The sequence below is a fragment of the Carassius carassius genome, chromosome 6, assembly GCF_963082965.1.
Source record: "Carassius carassius chromosome 6, fCarCar2.1, whole genome shotgun sequence".
Lineage (NCBI taxonomy): Eukaryota > Metazoa > Chordata > Actinopteri > Cypriniformes > Cyprinidae > Carassius > Carassius carassius.
Window position 1 is genome coordinate 22321748 of NC_081760.1, and position 20277 is coordinate 22342024.

At 35.5% G+C, this 20277-nt stretch overlaps 1 protein-coding gene across 1 annotated transcript in view; it reads left to right on the forward strand.

The window, feature by feature from the left end:
• LOC132142498 (vacuolar protein sorting-associated protein 8 homolog) overlaps window positions 1-20277 on the forward strand; it is a 148426-nt gene that overhangs the window by 115910 nt on the left and 12239 nt on the right. Inside the window, exons 41-44 of the mRNA XM_059552410.1 lie at window positions 486-655; window positions 2396-2564; window positions 3795-3848; window positions 6403-6483. Coding sequence (XP_059408393.1) covers window positions 486-655; window positions 2396-2564; window positions 3795-3848; window positions 6403-6483 — 474 coding nt within the window. The remainder of the gene's footprint in view (window positions 1-485; window positions 656-2395; window positions 2565-3794; window positions 3849-6402; window positions 6484-20277) is intronic.

Consider the following 20277-nt stretch of genomic DNA (forward strand, 5'->3'; position numbering starts at 1 on the left):
CATTTCTGATGAAAAATAAAAGTTCTAAGTGTGCTTATATGCAGATGCTCTACTTACAGTATTACTGTTATGAAGTTTACTTAATTGTTCACCTACAAATGAAAACTCCCTCATAAAATGCATTTTTTTTTCTTGTAACACAAATGAACATATTTTTCTTTTCTTTAATCAGTTTTGTCATTGCAACCAAAACTTCAACACAAGTACAAAAAGGATCAGCATTAGCACATGTTTTTGCCATTTACAGTACAGACATACCGTGCAGTATAATGCTTTATGGCAGGACATTTTTGGGAAGGGGGACGTTTTGAGAAAGGGGGTGTTGAGACAGGACACATCACAGCCTAGACTCAAACATTCATCTGAATAAGCAGAATTGTGGAGCATGCGTGCTGAACTTTTTGCCATAACTCAGTGTTTTTCTTTTCTTCTTTTTCTTTAAACCTTTCCAATGGTTTACTTTACCTCTCCTTTCTTTCTCTCAGACATTGTTGGAGACGACCACCAATCTGTTGAATTCAGATCTTCATTGGTCTCTGTCACACCTGCGCAAGGCAGTCAGTAGAGGGCTTCACCCAAGACAATACCACTGCAACATCTGCTTACAGCAGTACAAGAGACGGCAAGAGAGCGAGGAGGAGATCATTATCTTCAGGTATACATAGGAAGACCAAAAAAAACCCTGATTCACTTCACAAAAAAAAAAATGATGGGTACCAACCAGTATTAAAGGAATACTCCAGCCCAAAATGAAAATTTTGTAATCAATCATGTAGCCCCATGTCGTTCCAAACCAATAAAAGCTTTGTTTGTCTTCAGAACGCAATTGAAGATATTTTGGACAAAAACCGGGAGGCTTAGTGACTGTCCCATAGACTGCCAAGTAAAATACATTGTAAAAGGTCCAGAAAAGTATGAAAAGCATCGTCAGAATAGTCCATCTGCCATCAGTGGTTCAACGTAACGTTATAAAGTGACGAGAATACTTTTTGTACGAGAAGACAATAGGGCTGCTTAATAGCTTAATACTTAATTGTTCACCTACAAATGAAAATTCCCTCATAAAAATAATGCAATTTTTTTTTCTTGTAACACAAATGAACATATTTTTCTATTCTTTAATCAGTTTTGTCATTGCAACCAAAACTTTCAACACAAGTACAAAAAGGATCAGCATTAGCACGTTTTTGCCATTTACAGTACAGACATACCTTGCAGTATAATGCTTTATGGCAGGACATTTTTGGGAAGGGGGACGTTTTTAGAACGGAGATGTTGAGACAGGACACATCACAGCCTAGACTCAAACCTATTTCATCTGAATAAGCAGAATTGTGGAGCATGTGTGCTGACCTCTTTGCCATTACTTTTTGTACGAGAAGAAAATAGGACTGCTTAATAGACAGAGCCGTAGTTCGCTGAAAAGCTATGCAATATCGCGTTCATAACTGCATGTGATTCATCTGCGATTATGAACGCGATATTGTGAAGCTTTTCAGTGTACTATAGCTCTGTGTAGTAAGTGCCGCTCCATTTGAAAGCAGGTGATGGACATTTACCGCTAATCACAGAACCAGCTTTACTGATGAGACACGCATGACAATCGCATGCAATTAATCGTGCAGCCCTAGAAGAAAACAAAAATAACGACTTTATACAACAATTTGTCACCTCTGTCTCTATGCATTACCGTAGCGCCATTTTGGAGAATATGAGCTGAACGCAAGCAGCTTACTGTATTCTGTGAAAACAGCACATCTGTGCAGCACTGCTGACACAGAAAAGCTTACGCTGCTTTGCTGCTAGCAGCTGTTCTCCAAAATTGCACAAAGGTGATGCCGAGAGACACCAAAGAGACAAACTGTTGAATAAAGTCATTATTTTGTGTTTTTATCGTGTACAAAAATATTATTGTCGCTTCATAACGTTACGGTTGAAACACTCATGGCAAGTGATTATTCTGACAATGTCTTACATACTTTTCTGGACTTAGACACTGTGACTTACTTGGTCTATGGGACAGTCACAAGTCTCTCGGTTTTCATCCAAAATATCTTAAATCGTGTTCCGAAGATGAACGAAGCTTTTATGGGTTTGACATGGGGATAAGTGATTAATGACAACATTTTCATTTTGGGGTAGAGTATCCCTTTAAGGTGCAATAAACCAACCACTCTTTTGAAGTGTCAACCAGATCTTTTCTGCTGGATTATGTACAGTATTATCGCATGTATAATATTAACGTGATATCAGTATTTAATTTCTTAAATATCATGGTTATTGTGAGACCTCTATTATAAATATTAGCATTATATCTGCCATTGTTCACCCTGTTCTGATCCCATATTTGAGTCCCATATTTCTTACTCATTCTGAACTCTTATTTCATGTGTAGCTGTGGACACCTGTACCACTGCCAGTGTCTTCAGCGTAAAGAGCCGGGGGTTTTGAGTGAGAGGCAGTACTCGTGGAGCTGCTACAAATGCACATCCAACCAGGGCTCGCGGCCAGCGGACAGACCCAGCGCAGGGAGCTCTCGATCACGCGCCACTTCTCTGGCACAGGTCAGTCGGTCACATTTCACAATCAGTGTGTTCAACCAAATCTGAAAAATCTGGCAAATTTCACTCACCCCAATGTGCTTCTAAAGAATCTAATTCATACTGCCCATGTCAGTCAAGCCCCAAAATGGGAAAAAGAACAAAGTGAAGGTGTTCGCATCTACAGAGAGTTCCCATTAAAGACGATACGACTTCTAAAGTACTTTTATATGCATGCAGTGTGTATATTATCCACGCTAATTGGATCTCTGTTATGTGGCAGTGATGTATGTAAATGGCATGCAAATGGATTTCTCTCTGCATGCAGCTGTATTAGTCATAACCCTAGAAGGCTGATGGCAGTAGGCACAAAAGTGAGCAAAGCTAGTGTCCCTAATCACAGAGGTGTCCAACCAGTGTGATTAGAGTATTTGCACAACTGCATAAAAAAAAGCATCTGAAAAAGCTGCCTTGACCTCAAGCTGACCTTGAACACATGTCCCATAATTCCTGCTGATTGAATCGGCACTGCTCCTTAAAAAACAAATGTTCCATTTCTGTAAGTGTGACAGTTAGTTATGTACTGTGAATGAAATAAAAAATATATAAAAGTGTAAAAAATATATGAAAGTGCTTAAAAAAAAAATCCAGTATTGGATTATATATATATATATATATATATATATATATATATATATATATATATATATATATATATATTTGTGTTGTTCAAATAAACTTGTGCTAGAAAATTTGGATTTTCACTCCATCTCGTTCCTGCTCTCTCGTTTCAGAATGTGAATATAATGTATGGCCTTAAATGTAACCTATATGGAAAATAAGTCTTGATATAGGGCCAAACTGTATATGTCATATTTTACATTTCAATATTCGAGTAATAAAAAGAATCAAATTCTTAACAATAAGCGTAGTAGAAGTTAATTTTTTTTTCCTTAGAAAAATCTATATTTTTAAATTTTAAAACCGTTTGTCTGGAAGATGAAAGACATGTGGTGTGACCAACATGCAGAAACCTAGAACACATTAAAAAAATCATAAAAGAGCAAAATGATATAGAGAGGACTGCTGCAGACCCTCTTGACAGATAATTTCACCTTTTTATGACCAGATGAATGTAGTAAACATAGTTGGGAAATTCTGATAACAGATCTGTATTCGAGTCGGACTGTATCTCTGCACTGCTTTTGAGATATTCCGTCAATCCCATTTAACCTGTCACCTCATGTGTTTTAGACAAAAGTGACGTCTGCTCATCATGGGATTGTAACAGAGGCTCATGGGAGAAAGGTAAGTGAGTTGAATTACATTCTACAGCTACACTGGATTTGATTAGTTTAGGATGATTAAATCTTACGTCAGCTGAAAGAAAGGTTCTGTTTTAAATTGTTTTAAATTTATATTGTCAATTCATTTAGCCACAAACTTAATTGCCATTTAATTGTATTTAGATTTTAGATTTAGTTTGTAATTGGTGTCAGACCTTTACAATAAACAGTTTTAATATTGTGTTGCATTTTCCCTTTTCTATGACTGACTCAATTCAGCACTTTTAGAGGTGCTTCATTGCTCTACTTCAGCTAGATGGAGAATCATAGCTCTATTCCACTCTGCCTTTTGTGTGTTCATTCATCCATGAAATGTAAATGGCTTTTCCTCTGCTGGTTCAAAGGAAATTAGCTTGCTTATGATTGCATTTCACTCTCTCCCTACTTTCGTGCATTTGTTTACTGGCAGGAATGAAGTGATGAAACAGTCCTTCTTTGTTTGTCTGTCTTGTCTCTTTCTTTCATTCCGTCTCTCTCATCCACATTTCTGTCTCTGGGTTCTCACTCTTTTGGAGCCATTCTCTTTCTCTCTCTTCATTAAGCATTCATTGCTTGTCGGTCAAGAGACTTGGCGTTTTATGCAATGTGACAGTGAGCCTTAAAGACAAGACAGGAAGTGACATGAACCTTTTGACCTATTCCTCTTCTCCAGCATCCCTTCATCCTCTCTCTCCTTCAATAAACCCTCAGCCATTCGCATCACTAAGCACTCTGTTATCTATAACAGGCAAAATTCAGCACTTTTCTTCATGTCCAAGTTTTCACTGACTTTTACATGAACTGTTCCCTCCTGGTGGAATGTATTTAATTTTATTTTTTATAAAAAAATCTTGACCCTCTAACACTCTCTGTTGTATTTCTATTTTAACTTTTTGTTTTATTTAAAATGAAAAAAGAGTATTTAACATATTCTCTGTTCTTTTTCTATTTTTTTTTTACTTATTTTCTTTTTAGTATAAATAATGACCTAAAACCTTTTAAAAATATATATTTTTCTGTTCTATTAACTTTATTTTATTGATTTTATTTTAAAAATGACCCTCTAACATTAGCATTCTTTTTCTATTCTATTTACTTTTTATTATAAAAACGAAACAAGCAAACAAACAAAAAGTTAGGCGAACCCCACTCCTCCTTTTTAGAAAACTAAAATATGGTCACCCTTATATACATTTTTGAAGTTTTGCAAAAAATGTAGGTAGAGTCACGTTTTTTTTCCTATGAGCATATGTTGCTAAATAAATAGGTAAAATCGACTACCTCAATTATATTTGGTATAGCCACCAATGAATTCTCAGACTGTACTTTTACTATATTTTTTCAATGCTATTTTTTTTTTATAAGTGCCACAAGAAGAAAGATAAAATGGTAGATTTTTAGAATTAGGTCAGATGTTTCTAAACAATTTCAACACCTTGTCTATTTGGATAAAATGCTTCTCCTGATGTCTCGAGGTGCTTTTACTGTTTTTTTTAAGCAATGAAATACATTGGGCTATCAAAAAGTGTGTAAATAAATCGTGTGTAAATAACAAATTTAATGAACGCTTCACCAAATTATCCTTGCTTTCCCACAACACTGTCACACAAAATCCAAGTCCTCCAGCTCAGCGCCCTGCATACGGAGACAGCTTAAACAGCGTGACAATGTTCATCTCCTTCTTTCTGCTGAAGGGAGGGCACAATAATTGCATTTACTCTTCTGCAGTGACAGTAGCATTTGTCTTTTGTGCCACTCCAAACCAACTCTGATTATATATAAAGACCCAGTGAGGTAAAGTGAGGATGCACTTGATTTAATTAAGGAACATTCTGTTGAAAACCATCTCTTGGTGAAGTTTGGCAGATCTTTAGGGTGTGTGCTTGACTTCATGCCTTTGGGACTGGAGAAGTCATTGACGGATGACAGAGATTGAGAGGTTTTGGATCACTGGAGGCTGATTTGAGCCAAACCAAGTGATGAAATGATTCTGATTGGTGTGAAGGTCACTGGAATGTGTCTTCAAATAAGAGAATCTGTCACTGTGTATCATGGGCCTGTCTGTAAATCTGGTCCAACAATGATTAAGTATGGATTATTATAGATTAAATAATGTATATTTACTTGTGTAAATTCTACTTATTTTCTTCCTGCTTGATATTTCTGTTGATGTCATGTTTTTTTTTTTTTTTTTTTTTTTTAAATGTCACATCCGTCAGGCTTTAATCACTTTTCATTACCACATCCTAGGCATGTGTATGAAAATCTCACATTGGACGCAATTAACACCCTCCTGATTCTTGAAGGGTTGTGCAGTTTGCTATTTTTCAAGTCCATGTCTGGCAGCAGGATTTGCCCCTTCACATTCTAATGTTTTTATATATGTTGTTAGTGTATTTTCACCGAAATGTTAAATTTAATTGTCTTTAGGATTATCTTTGGCCATTCTAAAGTGGTTTAGCTAGAGGATGAGCCTAGAGTGTTTTGGTCCTGTCAGTATGTTGAGCTGTTATGGTGGTGTGTTTTCCTCTCTGCAGATGTTGACTGAAGCCACTCTGGATGCCCAGCAGACACAGGCCTGGGATCATTTCCGCACTCTCTATAGAGGACCATCTAGGGTACGGATGACTTTTCTTTCCATTCTCTCATTACTCAAATGTTGACAGGCCACTGGCACAATCTGTTTATTAAATAGCATTTAATATTGTCATAAAATTTTTATTTTAGTTATGGTAATGCTGTTTGATGTATACACTATAGTTTTTTTTTAAAGTTTGAGGTTGGTAAGATTTTGTAATGTTTTTGAAAGTCTCTTATGTCCAATAAAATTTTAATTTTGCTATTTTTTTGTTGTTGATAAAAATACAGTTAATACACTAATATTGTGAAATATTACAGTTTAAAATAACTGTTTTCTCATAATTTCTTATTACCAATTTTATAAACTGCCGCTTCATGTTTTTGTTCTGTGAATTTTTTTTTGTTTATTTGAAATAGGAATGCCAAAATTATTGGCAAATAAAAGTATTAAATTCTTTTTTTTTTTTTTTTTACCAATAAAATAAAATCTTACAGACCCCAAACTTTTGAATGATATTGTATCCCACAAGACAAAAAAAACTTAATTCAAACACATTATCATGTTCAGTACATAGCTTTAAATACTCTGGTTATTAATGTCTAGTATTGACACCGCAAGCATCAGTAACTGCTTGCAGCCTTTTCTGATAGCAGTGCAAACCCCTGGTTTGTCCAGAACATTAAATTTGTGGGCTGTTTTTTTTTTTTTTAAAAAGCCCCCAGGTACTTTAAGTTCTTGCATGCTAGTTGAGTTCATCCCCACATTGGCTCAGTGATGTTGAGATCCATGTTCAGGATAACTGAAGGACTACCTTATTACAAAAGGCTGGAAGCACTCATGGATACTCAGGGAGGCAGTACATGATACTAAGAACCAAGACTACATAGACATATTTTACTTTCAGTAATTGCATTTATTTGTCTTGTGGAATATTTTAAATGTCTGTTATGCACCTTTTTCAGTACTAAAATAAAATCAAGTTCTGCGGTACTTAATAAATAAACAAAATGCAGTTTTTATGATATTTCTAGTTTTAAAAAAAAGCTAAACCTTGCAAATTCTCTAAGGCAGTGTGGTTCTGAAATTTTGGTCACGCATACAGTTGTTTCACTTTAACCATGTCTACACCGGACTTGAGCAGCGCAACACGATGCGACTAAAGACAGTAAAACCCATCTCAATTGGATGCGGGGCAACCACTGTTCTATATACTGTATGCTTGGATCGCTCTGCGAGATCTCTCATGCGCGCCGCGGAGGCTGTCTGTCAGTCTCACACACACAACAAGAACGAGCGCGGCGCACACACACGCATAAGGGGCCGTTCACATATCTCGTCTTTTGCACGCTCAAGTTCGTTATTTCAAATGTAGGTGCGCGGTATGCGCTCTCATAATGGAAGCGGCGCGCACGCGGTGCGACAAGCTTGTTTTTTCCAGGCGCGTCCGCACCGCATCGAGTTAAAAACATCTCAACTTTTCAGAATGCCGCAAGCGCACCGCAGGTCATGTAACTTCCTCACCTTTTCCGTAACAACATTGAAATCTCAGCCAAGATGAAGGAACAGCTAATAGCTGTATGTGGATTTTTTAATTAATTTAGTAGCAGAGCAACTGCAAGCAGTTTTTAGTGCTGCAAATCCATTTATCCATTGCTGAAATTTCCGCGTCTTCATGGAGAGAGCAGGTCATGGTTGCTTAGCAACGGCAGACGCCTCAGGAGCACAAGTGCCCGAAGGCTTTGGGGGAAAAAAGTCAGAACGAAAATACAAAGAGTGACGATGGCGGAGACAGCAAAACGTTCCAAAGTGTGGTTATACTTCACTAGAGTTGATGCAGACAACGCTGGTCGTCATAAGTGCAACTAAATTTTTGGTTGCACTTTATTTTACAGTACGTGTACTTACATGTCCTTAGTGTACTTACAGTGTATTTATCTAAGAAAGTTCTGGTAATACAAGGTAAATACATGGGGTAGGGTTAGGTTTAGAGGTAGGTTCAGGGTTAGTAACTAGTTATTACATAGTTATTGTAATTACTATAATAAGTACATAGTATATACATGGGGAACAGGACTGTAAAATAAAGTGCTACCAAATTTTTGCATGTAATCGGAAACACAAGCAATCTGTCAAAGCATCTTTCAAAAGTTCATTATGTGCAGACAGAGAAATGCAAAGTTTTCGACTGCCTAACACAACACAAAGTAACACAACACAAAGTACCGATAAGAATACCGTTAGAGTAAGAGTAGTAATACCGTTAAAACCTTCACGATACCCATCCCTATCGCTCATTGCGTTCTAAACTGCCAACTGGCAGTGAAGCTACCGGTAGTGTTCGATCCGCCATCTTACTAATCCCTACCGGCAGAGCACACCATTGAGTCACAGCTAAAACACTGACCTAAAATCACCCGATTTGAAGCAAATTTTGTCAAATGGGATTAGTTTTTATGTTATGTGTATGTACATTGTTTACTTTGATTAATGTTTACTTTTGATTAGGGCTGGGCGATATATCGAATATTAGCGATAATATCGGAATAATTTTGACAACGATGTACAATTTGAATATATCAGGAATATCGAATATTTCAAATTCAAGCATACTTTCCCAAAAGAACGCGCCGAATGTCCAAAAAAGGAACCTGTAACTGCTGACTGCTCTACGCCCCTCTACTACGAGAGCTTTAATGATAGCTGTTGCCAGATAACAAGAGTTTAAATCTCCGAATCAGAGCTCCACTGTTACAAGGATACATTTTCTTCCCGGTGTTTGCTTATTCTAAGCAATCTGGCAACCATGCGCACGTGCTCACTCCTCATTGCGGAAGAGCCGCTGACTATAATCTGAAAACACTAACAAGCTGGAATTGAGCGATCTAATGAAGCGTCGTTCAGCCGGTCTGTGTTCTGTCGTGAGATCTCAACTGTATTGTTTGCATTTGTGATCGCAAAATAAATGCACTTACTCGACCGCTGATGTTTGAATAGAGAAACATAGGCTATGGCCATTTGGAATTACTATTGGGGAATTTCACTGATATGTTTACCAGTTTCCATAATATAGACAGAGAAAATGCAAAAGTCTTTGGTATTCATTTATATATATTTATATATAAGAAATAGCTATGTGCTTTAGCAACTAGCTCCCCATCTTAGAGGGTTTTTTTTAACAGACTTGTGTTCTTAGCTTAAAAACTTGTTAAAAAAATTTAAATAAAATACTTATCCAAGTTGCATAGTTTAAATTGTGAATTGCATGCACTAAAAAGTTGACAGAATGCACTTTCTGTAACTGTTACTTAATTTGCACTGCTTCAGTTACATATAGGCCTACATGTATTCATTTAATAAAAAGCAGTAAGTGATCTCTTGGTCTAGATTTTTTAACTGCTTAAATTAGCTGTTTAATCTAAATGGTTTTTTTTTTTTTTTTTTTTTAATGGGCAAAAGAAAATCATGTTTTATTTTTTTTTATTTAAATGCAAATGCAAACATATCGAGATATATATCGAATATCGTAAAAAATTTGACAATATCGAGATATCATTTTTTTTTTTGTATATCGCCCAGCCCTACTTTTGATGTTATTTGCAGTGTTTATGGTCTTTTTGGGCAGGATGAGAGATATATTTAATATTATTAATAATTAATAATATTTCACTTTGGCAAGTTACATGAGTTTACTGAACACAGTTTATCTTTGGCGATATGGTTCCTTATCGGGATTCTTGCTCCCAAATTAATTGAACTTACAAGAACTTAAACATTAACCCCACCGGAACCATCAGCTTTGAAAAACATGACAATAAAGACTATTATTAATGTCTTTAAAAGCAAACAGTGGTAATCGTATAGATGTAGCAGTGGGTCGTCTATCCTGTAGCTTGGTTATGAGGATGAGTGTCTCTCGGCAGTGAGGTCCATGCCAACCAGGACTTGAAAGCCTTAGTGATCTGAAACAAAGAGACGACAACCAGAAGGTGCATGGTAATATGCTCATGCTTATAATGTGGAAGGAGGGAGGGTTGCGAGCCATTTGAGCATACTTACCAAGCAGTGGTGCCACATATATATGTCCCATGTCTATTTGGAAAATGGTAGTGATTGGAGCTATTTGACAGCTGACCGCATCAGCTGGTCGCAGCCTAAGCCTCCGTGGCCTGACTGATCTAATGCTGAGCTCGATTAGTATCAGAAATGGATTTGAATATTACAATGAATAATACAATAGCCTCTGTTAATATTGCTCTATAATGAAATGAAAAGCTTAACTTACTATCTTGGAAATTAGGCTTTGTCTTTAAATCCATACTGTATGTAGTCAGTTATTTCTCTGAATAAATTATGATGTGTATAGACTCTCCAAGATCGCACAAATATGTTTATTACCGTTTCCCTGTAAATGTTGTATACTAAATTAATACTTTATTTAACCACCGTTTAAATCATTAGCGTTACCTGCTTCAAAATGAATGCTGTTAATGAACTCATTGTTGCAATATTTGCAGTTAGCTACTGTACAAATAAAAACACTATAACTAAATTATATAAACAATGAATAACTGTACAAGGCAAATAAAGGTATACAAAGCATAAATCTTTCTTCAGATTTCAGAATGAGCAGTTTGTTGTTTGTTATATATATATATATATATGTTGAGATCGTTTCCATCTGATGATTATCATGTTCATGATGTTCGCTACTGTAATGAATGTAGCTTTTTTAATAAGTAAGGGAAATTCTCGAAATGTAAAAAAAAATAACTGTTTACATGCCTAGGATGTTTGCATTATAAGAATGCACAGAGATACTTCAGAGTTAGAAACGCTGACTTGTTAGGTGATATTTTCTCATTAAAATCATACAATTTCCTTTTAATTCAATAGAACGTTTATGCACACTAGGGATTACCAATATGGCGGCATGGCGGCTTCACTTTCATGACATCATGAGCAATCCAGTTCTATATTTATAGATCAGTGGGTGCAACGCGACAAATCTCGACATTAAGCTGACGGCCCATTCTATTTCTGACATACTCTAAGCGCTTGCACTACTACGGACACAGAAGGACAGATGGATTTGCATCGATCACTTTGTCATGTACATCATAGACAGCTTTTAGCTGTTGCAGCATGACGCAACAGTTGCATACAGTGGAGACACAATATTTCTGTTGCTGTTGAAGGTTGAGTTCACAGTAGCAGCTTGTGATTCTGTTCGCTGAAGCAGTGCTTTGCGATGGAGAGGATCTTCTGTATCTGGCTGAGTCAAAAGGTGCAAAGTGAATAGTTTGAATGAGAAAGATTTAGAGGAATTGGCGACTGATGATGCTTTATAAAAAGCAGAAAGCCAACCGCTATTCGCACATTTGAATGCTGTTGCCACAGTGGTTTCCATTTTTTTCCCACATGAAGGACCTGTGCGGACCCTTGGTGGTTGCGCCCCTCATTGCTCTAAGGGATATGTAAACACTTGAACTGCAGCTCTTTTGCAGATTTTGTGGGATTTTCATTCAGCCATTGAGAATACTTGTCAGTGCCTTACAAGGTTATTGCATAACAGCAGATTGTGTGTGTGTATGTGTTGCCTTTGTATATTTACTGGAGTCATTGAGTCTTACTGTTTATGGGTCATCACTTATCAGACAGAGACAATCCGAATGTCTTCATTTAAGTGTTTGACTGTCAGTATCCTGTCTGAACTCAATCACACAGTCCTCTACCCTCTTACCAACCATCACATCGGTGTACTAATCATGCTGTATGTCCAGTTTTAAAATCAGTAGTCCAGTTTTAAAATCAGGTGTGTGCATGTACAGTACATTACATTTGTATGTGTGTATATGGGAGGTTGGAAGGCCATCCTTGTTCCTTTTACTTTTATATTATATACATTTTCCAGATTAGATACTTGTAGTATTGGACACTATTCATGCCTTTATTTCCACTCACAGCTCTATCCATCACATACACACAGATGCACTTACATATAATCTCACCCACATGTACACACCCCTACATACACTCACACAAACATAGAGACACTCAACAGAATCAAATGAAGGTGCGTGTCGACTCAACATTGCGGACTAAAAACTAAGTTGCCTCAGTGTCAAATGGGATTTTGGTTAAATGTGTCCTTGAATAAAAGAGGCCAGTTGCCCCATTTACACCTGGATTTAATATCCATTTACTGTCATAAAATAACACTTAATCACATTAAAAGCCAGGCATAAATGCACCCAAGAGACATTTTGATTGGGTCGTGATTGAATCACTGAAAACATATATTTAGGTGGTCTGACATGGATTATGACACATTTAATGGTGTAAATGCATTTTTGTTATCCACTTTGTGTTAGATAAGTAAAATGAATTGAGGTTACGCTGTACTTCAGACTTCACATAAATCAACTAGGTGGATTTTTACTATACGATAAATGTGGCCAAACAATTTATGCAGTAAGTATAGAAATTAAATAAATAATGCTGTATAATTATGCCTTGTGATATATCTTACAGTGCATTGTCTGATCTCATGAAAAATTGTTAACACATATATATATTACATTGTAATAATTATCCATTCCAGGGCTCATAATTAGCTTTTTTACTTTGTAGCATTGCTCTCATCAGAGCAATGCCCTCATCAGAAATTTAGGAGCATCACAACTACAAATTATATTGCATTGTTATATTTTAGATGGGTTAATATTAGCTGTCAGTCACTTAGTCACTGCTTTCCACTAACAACCACAAGAAAAAGAAAGGGCTGAAGAAGAGAGAAAATGAAAAATTGTATTGCTCAAAATTTTTTGAGTGTTACTGTGCTAATATATTGATGACTACAGTGGACAGCTGACAGATATTCTCTGTGGTGTTCAGTTCACAGCAGTGACAGAAATTAATCTTTTCTAATTTTTAAAATAAGTTTTAAATTGATTTTTTTACCTTTTATGGTCCTTTTTACCTTAAAGACATTTTTTCTTAAAGTGCGCATTATCATATGAGTCAAATTCTTATCTTTAATCAGTCAGTTATAATACGATATTTGGGCTGTTATCAAGCAAATTAAAGTATCAATCAACAAAATTCCTCTTTGCAATGCAGAGGAAACACAGAAGCTGCATCTGAAATGGCATTTAGATGCATGTAAACACTGATTAATTCAGGACATGAATGCATTTAACCTGCAGTTACACATTCATAAAATTGTAATATTGTAAAAAGAAAATGTTGAATACTGATATTTAAAATATTTGAAACTTTAAATGTGAAATTAAAACCACCAGAGTGGGGCAGCAAGTCACTCTTAATAAAGGAGTCATTGCGATTGAACAGTCATTTAACAAATGCTTCATTCCGGAACAAAACACCATCATGTTGCTTAGAGATGCAAAACAGCGCTGTGACTGTGTTTCGGATTGTTTTCACTGATGCTGCCTTCACGTGCTGCAAGAATGATTGTAAGTAGGAATGTGGTAGTTCAAAATTGTATTTGGAAGCAATGTGAAGTTGACTGCTTGAATTTGTCTAGCTCATAATGTAATAGCACGTGAAGGCACCATGAGACGACATATGTTATAATTATCACGCCGTGCTCCCTGTCCGTTTTATTCATAAACGCGCATTTACTATGTACAGTAAAGTCAGATTGCGTGATATTGTCCTGTTTTGTTGTTGCCTGTGTGCCGGAGCATGAACTCTTGAAGCTCTGCCCTCTTCTGAAAAGGGAGGTAGGAGCACAAGCTAATTTGCATGTAAAGGGACAAGCACAAAAACGGCGCGTTTTGGCTCATACCCTAAAAGTGGCCATTTCAGCAAGTTATAAAAAATTATTTGTGGGGTATTTTGAGTTTAAAATTAAGATAATGCCCCTTTAAAGTGCATTATACATAAAGGCAGTTAAAGTGTTTTTAAATTACTGTTACTGTCTAACACCTGTCCAAAATACTCCCACATTTGCGAGCTGACTTTTTCTGTGTCTGGCTTTTGATAATTCACAGTAATAACGCATGTGTAGTATTAACATCCTTTTTTTTTCACTGTAATACTGTATCGTGGTTATCATCAGTGCGGATACTGCAACACCCCTATAGCAATGTTTTTAAAGTGCATTAAATGATCTATATTTTTCACTTAATGCAACCTCACATTATTCATAAATTACTGTTTTCATTTTCACATATAAATTTCACATCTAAAAAAAAAAAAAAAATTAAAATCAAAACTAACAACGGCTATTGAAAAAGTAACCTAAATATTAATTATCAAAAATAAATAATCGTTTTCATAATCATTACGTTATCACTCCTTGGTGGAAAAAAATATATTAGCTGTGTGGCAGTTTAGGGAATTACCTGTAAATGGTGCATTGCGCACATGGGGTTATCTGACGCAAAGCAGTTTAAAGCAGAGTTCTGCATGGGTCCTGTTTGGTAAATGCGCACCAGCAGTACTTAACAGCACACTCAACCCGTTATCCAAAAGCAGCACTATTTAATTCTGTACCAGACCAGAACTGTTTGACATAATAAAGATCGTGAGTTGCGACCCAGACCGCACCCGCATTAAATCTATTACATCAGGTAGGCAAAATTATTTATTTTCTCATATTATACAAGCAATCAAACCAAAATTAGGCATTCTATTTTGATGCTTTGAAGAAAAACAGACACACAGCGCAACATGATAATTAACAGGAAAAAAATATGTGAACGCGCATCCTTTCTGTAAACAATACGAAACTTTAGCCTAGCATCTTGTGATCACTCTGCCAGGCTTTCAGACAAATGTGCATAGGCTAAATCACATACACATGCTTATAATTATTCATATATGAAAAGAACATATTCAAATATAAGCTTTTACTGTTTAATGCAATTGCCATTATTATTGAATTTCACTAGTCCCAGATATGATTTATGCGCAGTTGTTCACAGTAAAGTGAGCAAGTCACGACAGTTACAATTTCATGATTATGGTTAAATAATAAGCAAGACATCTAACCATCTTAACAAAATTAGGCTACATTTATTGTCATTAAATATCTCTATACACATCATTAGATATGACATTAAGCACAGCTTATGTAGATTTATTTAATAAAAAGGCTTGACTGCTTCATTTTGGCGTATATTTGTACACTTTTCCCATTTAATCAATCTCAGCATGCATTAATTTTCTGTCACTAGATGTTTGCCTCACTAAGGTTAAATTATGCCAAAGTCTTTTTTTGGCCTGCGCTCTAGAAGTGATCTGTTAATTCTGATAAACTTTAATTAAAACTGAAACTATATAAAAACGTAATAAAAATGTGTTTACAAAATACCAACTAAACTAAAACTAATAACAATATTAATGAATCTAATAAAAACTAAACCGAATTTTATTGCAAATTAGAAAACGATATTAAAATAAAACAAATTCAAAACTATAATAACTTTGGTTTGATCATGTGATGTTGCAATCACAGTGTGGGGAATGTTTGACCCGAATCCTCTATGGGGGTCAGTGATACAGTATAACTCTTAACACTCTCAAGCTCAGCATCTGTCCTCAGCCTTAAGAGTCATGGTAGATAGACTGCTGCTGTGTTCACTTATCTACAGAATGTGACATGCTGAAGTGTGTTTGTTTATGTGCTGTCGATCTTTTCCTGTCTCTGTGCAAGACTTCACACTCTCTGTAATGAGGAAACAAACTACTGTAAACATGACATCATGTCAAACTGAGCTTCTGAGAGATAAACAAATGGGCTCATGTACTCAGTGTATATATCAATGATTATGAATACAACACATAATATGTGTATGTGTGGATGGTGCACGTAATGCAAAGTATTCACACCTTAAAAACTCCCTCACATCTCTTCCTATACACTTTGAAAGAGCGTTTTCTGTTTTCTGAGAGTCAGCATCTGGAAGAACAGGTTCGATGAGACCAGAACATTTTGGACCTCTAAAGCTTAACAGACCTAATTCAGAAACTGGGTTGCAACTTTTTATAGGTCCAGAGAGTGTCCCCAAAGTCTAGAGCTAATTAAACATGAATTGTTACTTGAAAGGGCTCTGTTAAAAGGGTCATTTTATTGTGAAGTCCACATAGTCAAAGGTTGGTTTATTGTTTTGTTAAGTTTATCGGGTAATAACCATTTTACCTTGCTGTAATGCACAAATAAAATTCACAAAATACAATTCCGTTTTCATAGAGAAAAACACCTTACAAATCAGCAGATAAAGAAAATTACTAATATAGTATAAATTTGTTTAATAAATACTCAATTGCACCTTTGTTTTTCATATCACATATTCGTTGTCTGCTTGTTTAACCCCAATCCTTCTGTGAAAAATGTTGTGTATTTATTTTTTATTTTACAATTATTATTTTAGTTTGTTTGCAAAATTAAGGAAAAAGGTTGGGGGGAAAAAACTGTTATATGTCATCATATTCCGTCCTCAGTGTATATAGGTTCATAGGAATGCATTTCTTTTTTATAGTTAATATTGTCTCTTATTATAAATAGGGTGGCCTTGGTAAATATAAGCTGTTTTAACATTAGACAGAGAAATCTGTTCTTTCACGCAGCCAGGAATGTTTGATGGATATCCCATGCATCTTATTGTTAGTAATATTCCAGCTTCAAGTTTCATGTTCTTCTTTTAGTGTTCAGGAATGCCAGTATCTAATGTTAATATCCTGCATCTGCTTTATAGCCACAACATTTGTGTGTACATATAGGCTTTTAATATTTAACATGGATTAAGAGAATTTTACAGCATACTTTTAACAAATGAAACTTGGGAGGGAGTTTTACACTCTGAAAGTTACAATATTTTAAAATATTGCAAAGAACAAAAAATCAAAACATCGCGGAACTTTAGATTTTTCATGATATTTTGTGATATGAATTAAGATGTTAATAATTCAGCAAAGATGCTGTGAAATCATGAGGCAACAGTCATAATACGGTGCCTATAAAAAGTATTCATACCCCTTCATATATTTTTTTTTTTTTACTTTTTTATGTTGCAGCCTTGTGTTAAACAGCAACTTTTTTTCCCACATCAATTTACACTTCATACACCATAATGAAAAAGCAGATTTGTGACAAAAACTGAAATGAAAACATTGCATAAGTGAGAACCTTTCCACAGTACTTATTTGAGGCACCATTACAGTCTCAAGTATTTTTGGTACGATGGGACAAGCTTTGCACAGAGTTGTATATAAGCCACTCTTTCTGTGTGCTTAAGGTCATTGTCCTGTTGGAAGGTGAAGCTTCTACCCAGTCTTAGTCTAAGGTTCTGAATGCTCTGGACTGGATTTTCATTAAGGCAATCTCTATATTTTGCTGTGTTGAGCTTTTCTTCTACTCTGACGAGTCCCTCAGTCCCTGCCACTGAAAAACAGCCCCACAGCATGAGGCTGCTACCTGCACACTTTACTGTTGGGATGGGATTGTAGGTGATGAGCAGTGCTTTGGTTTCCTTCAAACATCATGATTTTCTCACAATCTGAAAGCTCTTTATGTGCTTTGTTGCAAATTCTTCACTGAGAAGGAGAGGATTGAGTTTTGACCTCAGGGCTTGGTTTTTACTCTGATATGCACTTTCATCTGTTAGATCTTTTATTGAGAGGCGTATGCCTTTCCAAATTATACTCATTCAAATGAATTTGCCACAGGTTAACGCCACTGAAAGTGTAGTAACATCTACAATCAATATGAATGCTCTTGAGGGAAATTGTCCAAGAAAAGGGTATGAATGCTTTTTTTTTTATTTCTAATAAATTTGTAAAGTTGTTACAACCCTGTTTTTTGCTTTGTCATTATAGTGTATGGAGTGTAGATTGATGTGGAAAAAAAAAGTTATTTAACATTGTTTAGCATAATGCTGCAACATAACAAATTGTGAAAAAGAATGGAGTATGAATACTTTTTATAGCCCGTGGGTGTGTGTGTATGGTTGTGTGCTAATGAGAGACTATCCTTCCAGTCGAAACAAACACCAATCGTAATATTTTCCTCTGTGTGTGGACTCAGAGTTTGATCAAAGCTGATGAAAAGAAGGAATAGACACAGGAATGAAGTGAAAATGTGAGACAGAAAAAGAGCATGAAAAAAATATACTCCTTCAGATTTGTCATTACACAATACCATTTCCACTTCTTCTTTCCATCAATTCTCCAATCTCCCTATCAATCCAAAGAAGACCAAAAACAAAGTTTTCATTTATTTGAAAATTGTCAGTCAGTTTGAACCTAATAAAAATGTTTTTAGAAACATTGACACCTTTATCACACAAAACGGACATTAAAAAACTTTTCTATCTCCCTCTTTCCTCATATCGCACCATTCCCTGCCTCTGTGTATGAGTGACAGAAATGTATCCGTAAGTCGTTGTATACAACCCAATTTGGGTTGTTATTAACCCAAGGGCTGGGTAAATATAGGACAGAACCCATCTTGGGTTAATTTAGGCAAATTAGGTTATTTAACCCAGCACAAGGGGTTGATTTAACCCAGATAAAGTGTATTAATTTTTACTATATTTATATCTTTTTTTTACTTCATAGATTAAATAATGTTTACAGATTAACTTTAATCCTCTGAACTTTTCTAAAATAATCCACACAACCACTGGATTGCATGTTAACTTCCTTTATTTTTCTTTACACACAAAAAAAATGATGGGTTAAAAATAACCCAACTTGGGTTGTTCTATAACCCAACCACTGGGTCACTATTGCACCAGACCAACAGTAGTTAATTTGACCCAGCAAGATGGGTTGATCATTTTTAACCCAACAGATGAGTTAAATATTCTACCCAAACGTTGGGTCAAATTAAATACAATTATGGGTTGATTTAACTACATATTTGTTAAATATTCTACCCAAACGTTGGGTCAAATTAAATACAATTATGGGTTGATTTAACTACATATTTGTTAAATATTCTACCCAAACGTTGGGTCAAATTAAATACAATTATGGGTTGATTTAACTACATATTTGTTAAATATTCTACCCAAACGTTGGGTCAAATTAAATACAATTATGGGTTGATTTAACTACATATTTGTTAAATATTCTACCCAAATGCTGGGTCAAATTAATTACAATTCTGGGTTGATTCAACTACATATTAAGATGGGTATAATTAACCCATAAACCAGATTAAGTCTAACATTACAGTACAATAGGAAAATAAACTGCAATAGACTACCCATAAAAAACTGAAACTACAAACCTAGAACCGAATACATGCTAGATTTATGCATATTATGCAATAATAGCAAAGCAATGGAATGTTTGAAAAAATTTATTATATTAATATCAACAATACAGTAGAAATGATTCAGTTCAAACATTCAGAGCAAAACAACAATTTCGATTGAACTGCCTGAACATTCAACAGACCAACAGCAGCTCTATAGTGAATAAATTCAAATTCCTAATTGCTGCTTTTAAGAGCCATTAGCTCTACTTGCAAGCAAGATTTCTAGTTTGAATAAACTTAACCATTTTAGACGAAGGCCTGAAATGCACTCTGATCATTTCCCAGCGTCAGGATGTGGGGGGATGACTTGCATGCCTTGGCCTCATGGAGGTACTCCACCATGTTTATTCCAGGCTAAAAAAGAAAATACAAGAGAGCGAGAGTACGAGTGAGTAAGGACCAAATTTCAACCGATTACTATAGTAGAATTGAAATACAGACATTGTGTGACCATTTTCCTGGTCCTCACTAGAGAAATTACTGTTTTATGATAAAGTCTAGTTAGCTTTACAATTTGGAAAAGATTCAGTGCATTTCTAA